The 11,540-nt window shown below is 40.4% G+C and overlaps 2 protein-coding genes across 2 annotated transcripts in view; one reads left to right on the forward strand and one right to left on the reverse strand.

Annotated features, from left to right (window-relative positions):
• Positions 1-11,540, forward strand: part of slit3 (slit homolog 3) — a 162,509-nt gene that overhangs the window by 88,781 nt on the left and 62,188 nt on the right. The window contains exon 6 of the mRNA XM_083560686.1: positions 4,202-4,273. Coding sequence (XP_083416812.1) covers positions 4,202-4,273 — 72 coding nt within the window. The remainder of the gene's footprint in view (positions 1-4,201; positions 4,274-11,540) is intronic.
• Positions 8,492-11,540, reverse strand: part of chrm1a (cholinergic receptor, muscarinic 1a) — a 179,863-nt gene continuing 176,814 nt past the window's right edge. The window contains exon 3 of the mRNA XM_083560738.1: positions 8,492-8,503. The gene's annotated coding sequence lies outside the window, so the exon portion shown is untranslated. The remainder of the gene's footprint in view (positions 8,504-11,540) is intronic.

Here is an 11,540-nt window from a genome sequence, read left to right on the forward strand (position 1 = left end):
GTTATTATAAAAAAAAAAAAGTAAAATAAATAAAGCAAAAGAATGGCATTTTGGGTTGAGGGGATATATTTAGGTGTAGCTGTTGTTACAAGCATCATTTATATAGAAAAATATTCAACGTATATAAAATAATAAACATAATAAATGTGTGGGAAAAAAATATGTATATAAAGGTGTCAGCTAAAACATAGTTTGCAAATGTTTTAGCTTAGCTGCATTAGTACTGCAGCATGTAGCATCTCCAGGATCTCCGAATAGCTCCTGATTTGGGTAACTGTCTGTACAGTGTTCAGTATACTCTTTCTGTGTCTGTGTGGGTTTTCTAAAGGTTCTGTGGTTTCCTTCTATATATATGTGGGCTGATCACTCCTGATTATTGCCATGAATTGGACGTAATGCATAAATACTTTTTGGTATTGTTCAGTAGACTGGTGTACCATTTTGGGGCATTTTGTCACCTCAAACACATTGTACAGTTGCAAGTTGCAAGCCTGACTGGAAAAAGCTCAGACAGCAGTTTTTATCCTACATGGATATCACAAGGTTCTTTTTTTTTTTTAAACCTACCTCTTCTTCCTTACATGGATCAAAGAGGTAACCAAGCAAATGAAATAACTAATGTCCAGCAGCCCTTAACATGCAGTTGTGCTCATTCATATGTTTCAGAAAATCCTAAACAGCAGTCAATATTTGTGGGGTTTTGTGCGTTTTTTCTCCACTCATCACTGAAAGTTGGTTTGTGCAACTAACCTTGAGTCATTTGTCCTCCTTCCAATAAACTGACAAGAAAAATTGCTTTAGATGGATTAAAATTGATATTGTGTACATTAAGATGAAATGAAACTACCCGTCTGATATATTAGGTGAACGGCTTACAGGATACTTTTCAGTTCCTGCGCTGGTCAGCATGTCTTTGCTTTCAACTTCACAGCCTTGCCAGCAGATTCACTTAATATCTGGGAGAAGCCATACTGTGTGTGGATATAACACTAGAAAGATGAGTATGGATAGATACATAGACAGACTTTATATATTGATATACTATATACTGTATGTATGGTTATTTATCTATTCATTGTCTTCAGTTTTAAATTGAACGAATGTAGTTCTAGGTACAAGAATTGAGAATTGACCCCCAGATGGAACACCAGTTCATGATACGGCACCATTCTTACTAGGGGCAATCTAGCATAAAATTTTTGGCTCTTTGCCCAGATTTAGACAAAATTATATTGTGATGTTTTTAACCACACTGACACACATGCATGTTTTTTCCAATACTAGTGTACCAAAAGACTGGTTACAAAACTCCCAGTGACTTGCTCTTAAATGTAGTCCTGTCTTTTCTCAGAGTGACAGGCCGGACGTCTTTGCTCATACAGATCCAGATGATGATCTGATTATTTTCCTCCATCAGACTGCACTTACCAGTTACAGGGCTGCTTGTTAGCAGCAGGTTGTTTCTGACAGATTGATGGTGTGGGGGGGAGTGTTTCCTCTTTTTCTCTTCTTTTCTCCCTTTTCTGACCCTCTCCAGATGGGCCACTGGCAGCAAAGGAGCATCAAACTGCCAATACGGCCCATGCCTGCAATGATTAAAGGCCAATGTAATTAGATTGGAGGAAATTAAATTTGGGACTTCCATTCCCCACTATGTCCCACCTCAGCTGTGCACAGATGCACAGACATCATACATGTATGCGCATATGCACACTCCAGGCAGCCGAACATGCATGAATGAGCAATCGCCACTGTCTATGTTAAACATAGAAACAGCCTGGAATTACTCTTGTGCACTTGTCGGATGATAATTAAGTAAAGAAAAGATGCTTCGACTTTGACTATGTTATATGAAGTTAAGACTGATTTATTTTGTCATATCTGATTTCAACATGAAATTTTTGCTCAAGCATACAACTTATATAAAATAAAAAATGTATGATGTATGTAAATCAGGTGTTCTTTTCTCCATCATTAGTTAATTATTGATGTCAAACATCAAAAAAAGAACAATAGGGACAATAAAACACTATGAAGAGAGATGTTAGGAGTAAGGAATTAATTTTTTTCTTTTTTTAAAGCCAAATTCAAGTGTCTGATCCAAGTGTCTTGATTATACAAAATTATTATATTGATTGATTAATTTTATTTATTTATTTATTTATTTATTTATTTATTTATTTATTCATTCATTCATTTACAGTAAGTGTTTTGACTGTTCAAAGAACAGAAATTTTCCTTTTCTTGTCTTTCAGTGGGAAAAAAGGAAATATATACAGTATGTAATAAACTTCAAGGCTCCAGTCTGAACCAACATCATATTTAGTCGCTTTGTAATTTGCAATGCGAAAAGTCAGGCTCAAGAAATAAATCAAGACTTTCCCGAAATCCTAGTGTTCAATTATGATTTATTCAAGTTTCATTTACATCGGCTTTTTTAATGTGGCTTAAACTGGCTCATTCTGCCAGAAATGAATTTTCGTCAAAGCGAGACCATGATGTAGGTCGACTTAGATATAAAACTAGTGTAAAATTTCAGTCTTACCCTTTATACGTATCAGATAGTCAGCATCATTTAGTACCATGGATGCAATTAGGAGTGTGTATGATTTTTTTTCATTTTTTTGCTGTTCACATTTCCAGGAAAAAAAGAAATAATAATCGGTGACATCTGAGGAAGAAACAGTCAGTCTCCATTTTTATCACTTGCTTAAAAAAAGAAAAAAAAAGAAAAGTGATCATAGGGAAAAAAGACCAGTCTGATGGACTAGTGTATACAGGGTGTATTTATGCTTCCTAGCCCGGAATCAGCTTCAGATGTGGAAAACGAGTGCTGAATTTGGAAGCTCTAAGTCAAGTGCATTTTCAGGCACGCATTAAGCATGGGGAGCTAAACTTTAGCTAAATGCAATTTTTCTGTAGTAAAATGCAGCTGGCTGCCATTTTTAATTCTGCCGCTTATTTTATTTCCACTGTGATAGATAATGGGCTCATCGTAGGCCATTTAATTTGCTCCATCTCCTGTCTTACGGAGACAGATGGGCATCTTTTCGGAGAGAGTTGAATAAAGGCATGAAGGGGCGGCAGTTTTATTGCCCCTTTCTCTCTAAAGAGGCAAAAGCAGCAGGTCTGTAGGAGGTCAGATGTCACTGCTGCCTTTGAGTTGAACAAATGACTGAACAACAGCATTTTTTTCTCTCGAAGTGACCTACATCCATCTCCTCCTTTTTGAACAGAGGTGAACCGGGGGAATGGATGGGGGCTAGGAAATTAACGTAAAAGACAAGAGAAGGAAGACGAATGGGTGGTATGTGTGTGTGTGTGTGTGTGTGTGTGTGTGTGTGTGTGTGTGTGTGTGTGTGTGTGTGTGTGTGTGTGTGTGTATGTTAGCGTCTGGGATTTGAACGTCGTGACCCAGTCTGATTTACCAAACCCTTTCTTTAATGAAATTGTTTCAGTGGCAGAGCTGGTAAAAGCGTGTAATGGATTGGGTGCTCTAATGTAATGAAATTACTCCCTTTTTCTGACTTAAAAAAGGAGAAGAAAAAAAGAAACATTGAACAGGGGGAGAGGATAGATGGATGGCAAGAAGGAGGGAGGAGGGAAAGAGGGAGAGAAAATGCAATTAATATTTACAGAGTTGACAGACGGGGTGGGCCGTGCACTATAGCCTGCCTCTTGTTCCCTCTCCTTATGTTTTACCATCTCCTTTCTCTCTGTCTGTCTCTCTATCTCTTTCTCTTTCGCTCTCTCTGTCTCTTTACTACTTTTTTCTTCCTCTCTTTTTATATCCTATCCCTTATTTTAAATTATGTCCTACAGCAGGGTAAACAGAGTGGAATAGTGAGGGAAAGAGAGAGAAAGAGAGAGAGGGAAAGAGAGAGGGGGGAATGAGGGAGGGAGGGAAAAAGATATGATGGGCTGCAGCCAGCCTGGCCACTTCTAGTCATTTGGTCCTTGTCCCTGACTGCAGGGAAGACTATGGAGGTGAGAGCGCTATATGTGTCTGGTGTATGCTGGAGTGTCTGGCTCCATCCTGCATCCCCCCTACCCCCACCCCACACTCCCTCCACTCCTCCCCCTATTCCTCCACCCTCCTCTCTCCTCCTCTCCTCCGCTCCTTCTCTTCCTTTGAGCCCCTCCCTCAGCCCCCACCCACTTGTCTGCAGACCCACCGCTGACTCCTGTCTCTCATCTGCAGGCAACTGGACAGCAACCACATCAGCTGCATTGAAGATGGAGCCTTCCGAGCCCTGCGCGATCTGGAGATACTGTGAGTCCCGTTTTTTTCCCCTCTCTCTTTTCCACATCCTCTCACTTCATCAGTCCTTCCTGTTGCTTTCTCTCTATGTGTTTGCTGTATTGGTGTGTCTTTGCGTTCACTGTCCTCAAAGGACAAAGTGTGTTATGCGTGAAAAGTGCAGTGCACCTGCGGCGCGCAAGCAGCAGCAGTGTCACCTCATCCAATCTGTTGCCACTGCTTGTGTGTGTGTGAGTAAGAGAAAAGGAGAATGTGTTGGCTAATGGCTGTGCGACATTGAAAGTTGCTCGTTTGTCATACCATGCTGCATTGACGTATCACACCGTCGCCTTCACTCAGGATGTTGTGTCCCTATTGACTTTTCCGTGTTGTTCTCAAACATGCAGCGTATTTCATTTTGTAGTCATCTGTCCGCACATCTGTGATTCCATCCTGACATTTCTACTTTCTACACCACATCACACTTTCTATCATACTTCAAATCCCCATGCTTAGTTTAGAAGCAGATCGGTGCTTTTTTCCTGTTGCACCATTCTTCGTTGAGTTGTATATAACACCAAAAATTAGATCATTTGTGCCTTTCGAATCTACACAAGCTCAATAAAATTTCTAGATAGTGCCGCACCGTAATTCAGCGTAGGAGGCGGAAACTGCAGCGACACTGAAGATAGCATGTTAGAATCCCAGGATGTGAAAGGAAAGGAGAGAGCAGGAGGCGCTGAGCACCACCGCAGCCCCATCCATCAGGCCAGTGGCAGAGCGCTAAGTGCCAGCCTCATCCTCCAAACGAGCAGAGGGAAAGGAGGGGGGGGCTCACCGTCCATTTATCCAGCGCAGACCCCAGCACAGGCATTTCATCACTGTTAGGCAGGCCGAAGTTTCTGAGACATTATTGAAGAGCTAAAAAATCGAGAGAGACTGAAGCAGTACAGGCGGAAAGGAGAATAGAGTGACGAGGCAAAGGTGAGACAGCAGACAATGAGAACTTTGGTGAGCAAGTCAGAAATTAGACAAAATTTTTCCCGCAAAACATAAAACAGGACGACCCAATGAGAGGAGAAAGGGAAAGGAGGAGGGGGGGCATAAGCGAAACTGTGCAAGCGAGTCCGGAATCAATTTTCATTAATAATACAGAATATCCTCAGATTTCGCCAAAGCCCATTAACAAATACCCAGCCATGGAGAACAGGGAAATATGAATATGCACTGCTCACTGCTGATTGAACCATCCATCCATGTGGTCGTCGGCAGCATAACGTAATGTATCAGCTAACCAATCATGATGTGCTAACTTGGTACACTGGAATCATTCATTCACGTCCCTATATGTCTTTTTCTGCTTTTATGCCTGGGGAAAAAAAAAAAAAAAAAGCTTTAATAGCTTTGCAGCTAACCATTGCAAACAAGTGTTAGCAGTGTTAGGGACACTTCTCTGAGTGTAGTAATTGTCAAAGTGTCCATGAACCACATTTGCTGTTTTTTTCTCCTAAATTAATGAGTCTCAGAGGAAACATAATGAGCTTTTTTCCCCATGCCATGACTGCTGTGACGAGGCTAAAGCGAAACCTCCCTAAAGATAGAATGGTGTTAGATGGGATATTAAAGGCCAAGCTCGACCAAAATAGCCTGCACACTTGGGACGTGTCTTGCTGTAATGTCGCTCATGAAAATTGCTTTTAAGGGTTTTTTTTTGGAGTGTACACATATTTAACAGTTTGAAATTATATCAGAGAGGATGTGTCCTAACATTTAAGTTTTAAACAAAGGTAAGTTGGAAAATTGACATTAAAATTTAGACTTATCGGTATTTCGCTTTTTAAATTAAGACTTTGGACATCAGGAAGCAGCTGATGTAGATTTATATCTCCACAAGGTAGTCAAAAGCCATAATTTCAAGGAACCACTTCCTAATTTGACACGAGGAAGAAACATTGAGATAAAACCAAACTCTTTAGTCTGACACTGGCTAGTGAGATTATAAATCATTCCAAATTATAACAATGAGAATACCGCAAAGCTTAAGACATGGTATACTTTTTCATTCTTTAAACCTTTCTGGAATGAGACTTTGTTTTCACAGGTGAAAACGTAGAAAGATAAAAGATGGGGGGTGCATCAAAGAAATAACCTCTATCTACAGGTTCATGACAGATGTTCAAAGAGTTTCCTTTGATAGCTAAAAATTTAAAAGGCCAAACTTTTCAACTCATCAAAACCATCATTAGGATCTGTGTGGATAGAGCTCTGCAGTTCCTTCCAGGTTCAAAATGTCCAACCAACTCTTCTCAACTCTTCTACTCCCCCAAACACATACACATCCAAAGATATAACACCATTTATGGATGCTAAGCACTCCTGATTAGAAAAGAGTCTTGATCTAGTAGGAGCGCTACGTGTCAAATCCCAGGCCTCTCGTACTGACTTGTGTGTGATTTAATGCCTGCCAAGGCTTGCAAAATAAATGATTGGCCCTTTCTGGTGATGAATTGTAATTTCTATTTAACATAACTGCGCTAATGATTGAACTAATGACTTCAAAGCTATCTGAGGCTCCCTCCCCCCTGACAGGGCATGCCTTGCATCTCAATGAGCTGGCTAAAGTGCTGTGGCCAGCACACTAATGAGTAAAATAGTTCATCTGCAAGGGAGGGTGCCTCGCGAGAGCCGCAAACCTGTTTAACGGACTCGTGATCACCCTAAATTTTACATTGTGCTGACTTTCGGGTTTTCGACTTATAATGTCTTTTTTGCTCCATCTGTAACAAGACAGCGACATTTCATGTTACACTTCATATATTTTCCATTGCAACAAATTTTGGAACGCATTTCTTTTTGGATTGGCGACACGTTAAAAAAAAATTCACTATTCCCACACTGTGGTTCTAAATCATTGTGCTTTTTTTGTGTGTGAAAACTTTTAATCATCTGCAGCTCTTGCAACAAGCAGTCATACAGTGTGAAAAACATCACATTACCAAGGTCATGAGTTTGGAAAAACACTCATCGTTTTGAAGTGGGGCTAAATTTATTTTAGTAAATGATCTTTTTTTTTTTTTTTTTTTTTATTCTTTCGTCAAAGCCAATTTACATGGCGCTTCGAAAATCCAACGAGAAGGTTTAATAATGTGAAAAATACCGAGCCGAGGCATAGGTCAAGAGTGAGGCAATATTTCCAGTGAGTTTGCTTTTCAAACAATAACAAGCGTTTAACACTGAAATCGTAGACGTCCATTCAAAATATTTATATCTGGTCAATCAGACGTTTACTAAGATTGTCAGACTGTACCTCTGTGTGCGTTTCTATAACACGTTCAAGATGTTAAAGCGAGTTTTCGGTTTATTCTGCAATAAAAATGGCAGGAATGCATTTTTTAATGGGGTGGGTACTTGAGAACGTACCCTCAGGTTTCAGATTTGCTTTCACACCACCACACATGCATCTGCACACACATATACACACATGCGCAGCACTCTGCAGAGCGCTGGGACATCTGCATATTTTATAGCCACTTTTGTACAGAACAAAAAAGCAAGTCTGGACCCGAATCAAATGTCAAATCATGTGAGTTTTTTTCGCCGGGGCCGTGTCATTATTTTATGAGGAGGAAAGAGCAGAGACGTTTCCGTGCCATATGCCAAAGGTGACCTATCCCTGCCACCCCCACCCCCATGCCACGCATCGACAAGAGGCAACTAAGTTTCACGATACAGCGAATCTCTCTGTCCTGCCAAATGCTGTCATTTGTCAATGTGTGTGCATTGCATTTTCTTGACAGCTTGGCACAGATCCCCCTGCCGGAACCAGGAGGAGGTTATCATGGCAGGCTGTGTCTCTACGGAATAAGCAGCCTCGTTCTGTAGTGTATCCCCTTGAAGTAAGCCGTCTTTCTCATTTTGATTAAGCAGGAGCACTCTGTAGTTTTAAGGATCGCTTTCACGCGCAGTCCATTAGCGTTCCATATTACAGCATACAGGGGGTAGGAGTCTATTCTTCATCCCAACCTAAAATCTCCAAAGTATTTGCTCTGGATTGTTTAGGCCAGAGGTTCTCAAACTGTTTGCAACTAGTGGCCTATTTAAGCGCAAAAATATTTCTACAGAATCATTTCGCAGAGACTTCTTTTCTGTACTGTATTATTTTTATTATTTTGTTTTACTCTGTAACAAATGATGTCCAATATAACCTTACGAATTCGTTAATTGGGTTTTGAGCTATTTAGGTTTGTATTCATTTCAAAGAGACTAAACTAATAATTATTTAGAAAGAAAACCTTGAATAATAATATTTCAACTTGTTCTTTAATTGTGATTTCCTGCCACTATGGAAATAAAATTTTTTTTAAACACGAACCCACTGGCTGCTGTTCACAGACACTTGAGTGTCCTCGGGACCCCATTTTGGGATACATTAGGTTTTCGGGTAACCTGGGAAACTAAGCTTTTCTACAGTTCATGGGGGAAATGAGTCAGCCTTTAAATGAATTCTAAAAGTATGACACAAGAACTGTATCACACGACTTTAGAGCGCTCAGGATAATAAATAAAATACTCCTTAGAGCAGATTTTTTGTTTTTTTTTTACTTTAGAATAGAAAACGTCCTACTGTGTTCTGTTGAATGCAACATCCCAGAGAAGTGGACCTTGCTCTTTTTTTTATCCCATGCCCTTTTATCATAATCATTTCAACTCTTAGAGCCCATGTTCTGCTCTGCTTAATGCCCTCTCTGCTGGTAGTTACAGAGTGATGGCCCCACTGTGGTGAAGGGGGGTGGGTGGTAAAGGGGGCAATCAGATATTCCATGCATCCTTGATTTCCAGCTCTAGCTCAGCGTCCCATAAGAGAAAAACGTTCTTGCTTCTGTCGTGTCTGATTGAAAGGTTGCCTTTTAGTCAATAAAAGGCTTTATGTGACAGACAACAGGCAGGCGAGTGGCGAGAGCTGGGCCGTGGCTAAATGAGGGAACGGATTTGGAGAGGGGAGGAGGAGGGGAGCTGTCATTAGCTTCCAAACTGCCCTTTCCCGTGCAGGAAATTGCCTTGCCACCACACACGGCCCTTTTGCTTTATCTCTGTTCAGTCTACGCGCAAGCCTGGTTCAGGAAGGGAGCCATGAAACGGTTGTGTCTCAATAGTTGGACCTGCGAGCACAATTCATCAATTGCTCCTGGACACCTGGTGAGAGCGGGAGGAGGGAAATAAAGAGGGAGTTTAGATTTAATCTGTCCTTATTTAAGAATGTAAAGGCCTCATCAGGGACCAGAGAGGCATGTGTCTGAACTGTAGGATCTGTTCCTGTTGCTCATCTGAATTGAACATTTGTGCTCATAGCATGAGGCAGCAGGGCGTTCTTTTTTTTGTTTTTTTGAGGGGAAATTCCAAAAGTCTTGTAGAATTATTTTTTCCCTAATGATCCAACACTTAAACACAAACCACATGCATGGGATTTTCTATCGGATCATATTTTTTTCGCCCTGTTTTTTCTCAAAGGTTTGTTTGAATTAGTTCAACCTGATTGTGGCTTTCGCTGTAGTTGAAATGCAAACATTTTCATTCCAGCATGGATTCAGTTCGACTTCAGTAAATGATATGAGCCTGGGGCTCATGAAACACATTGTGGAGGTATTTGGTCATTGATGTGTATCACTCTGTGTGTGATAAGTTTGCTCATTTTGTAGTTCTCTTGCACGTTCCAAAGTGTATTTTTCTTTATTTATTCTGAAAGAAAATTGGCAGCAGCTATATATTTCCTATAGCTAACTAAATAGTAAAACAAAATTTATTGGTGTATTTGGGTTAATGCTTGGATTCATATTAGCTTTGTTTGCAGATAAGCAAAGCAAGCTAACTATACTAGATATGTGCACTCACAAGTGACAACAATCATCTCTGTTATGTCTTTCTGAGTTTTATTGCTTCTTAATGTAATGTTGATGTAAATTCCCACAACATGATAAGATGGAAAAATTGGTTTAATGTTTTTTTTTTTTTTGTTTTGTTTTTTGCACATCAAGCAGAATATAGAAGATAATCTTTTGTGATCGAGGAACCCAAAAAAAATAGACACCTCTTGTCATGCTGTTGACTGTCACACAGCTTTGTCCCATGCATTTACTGTAAGTCATGCCAAAAAGCTTTAATAGCAATTTCAACAATATATAACTGACACAGTACACAGTGTGTATGTTTTTTCTGAACTCTGGTGCTGGAGAAACAAATATAAAAGGAATGCTTGCCAGTTGCTTACTAGTGTGAACATAGGGTTAAAGTAAGGCTCCTACAGCTCTTTTTAGAAGCACCAATTCTTGAAATGCTGTCTCATATCTCAGATTAAACTTCGAAGGTGAAGAATATGGTAATTACCCTGGTAGGTGATGACGTAAGAAAGAAGTGGGCTGGTTCTGGGATCATGAGGAACTATATCTGTCATCTTCAACTGAAACAAAAGGAGCAGGTAGCCAATGTAAGTCATGGTTCAGATGCACAGATACAAAAGTTGAGCTAGGGACAAGCCTCAGATTTTCTCAGAGTGTTTCTCTGTGACGGCCTCCTGTGCTCGCTCTCTCTCTCTCTCTCTCTCTCTCTCTCTCTCTCTCTCTCTCTCTCTCTCTCTCTCTCTCTCTCTCTCTCTCTCTCTCTCTGTCTCTCTCTCTCTCTCTCTCTATTTCTTTTTTCCTTTCTCTGTCTTCCACAAGCCCCTATTTAACCTGCCATCCTTCACACAACAGCCCTCTCTTATTTCACTTGCCTTCAAGAGGGCAGTACCCAGGGTCCTCTCCAAGCTTCTCTAATGAGGGCCTGAAGAAACACTGAGGGCACTTGAGACCTCAGCGGCTGCCTTTCTGGGACTGTGGGAAAGCTTTCTTGACATTGCTGAGAATGAGTGGGGGGCAAAGAAACCGAGAAAGAAAAGGTGTCCCATCGAGAAAGTCCCAGTCTTGTCAGAAGCCTCCAGGATCGAGAGGCTAATAGCTACTCAATCCTATTGACCGGCATGTCAATAGCGCTTTAAATCAAATCATAAAGTTGCTTTGTTAAGCTTTGGCGCATGTTATTAGTCAGGAGCCACTATTGATTTGATTTCCATGTAAGCTCAAATGCACATTCTCAGGAGAAATCCAGGACTCATTGATTGATTCCGGTCAAAATTGGGTTTACACTACAAAAAAAAAAAAATACTAAAGATTCATGATCCAATAGTGGAAAGAAACACAGAAATTACTCTGTCAGTCATATCAATTACACAGAATAGAGATTTATATATATATATATATATATATAT

This window comes from Silurus aristotelis, assembly GCF_946808225.1.
Source record: "Silurus aristotelis genome assembly, chromosome: 14".
Taxonomy (NCBI): Eukaryota; Metazoa; Chordata; class Actinopteri; order Siluriformes; family Siluridae; genus Silurus; species Silurus aristotelis.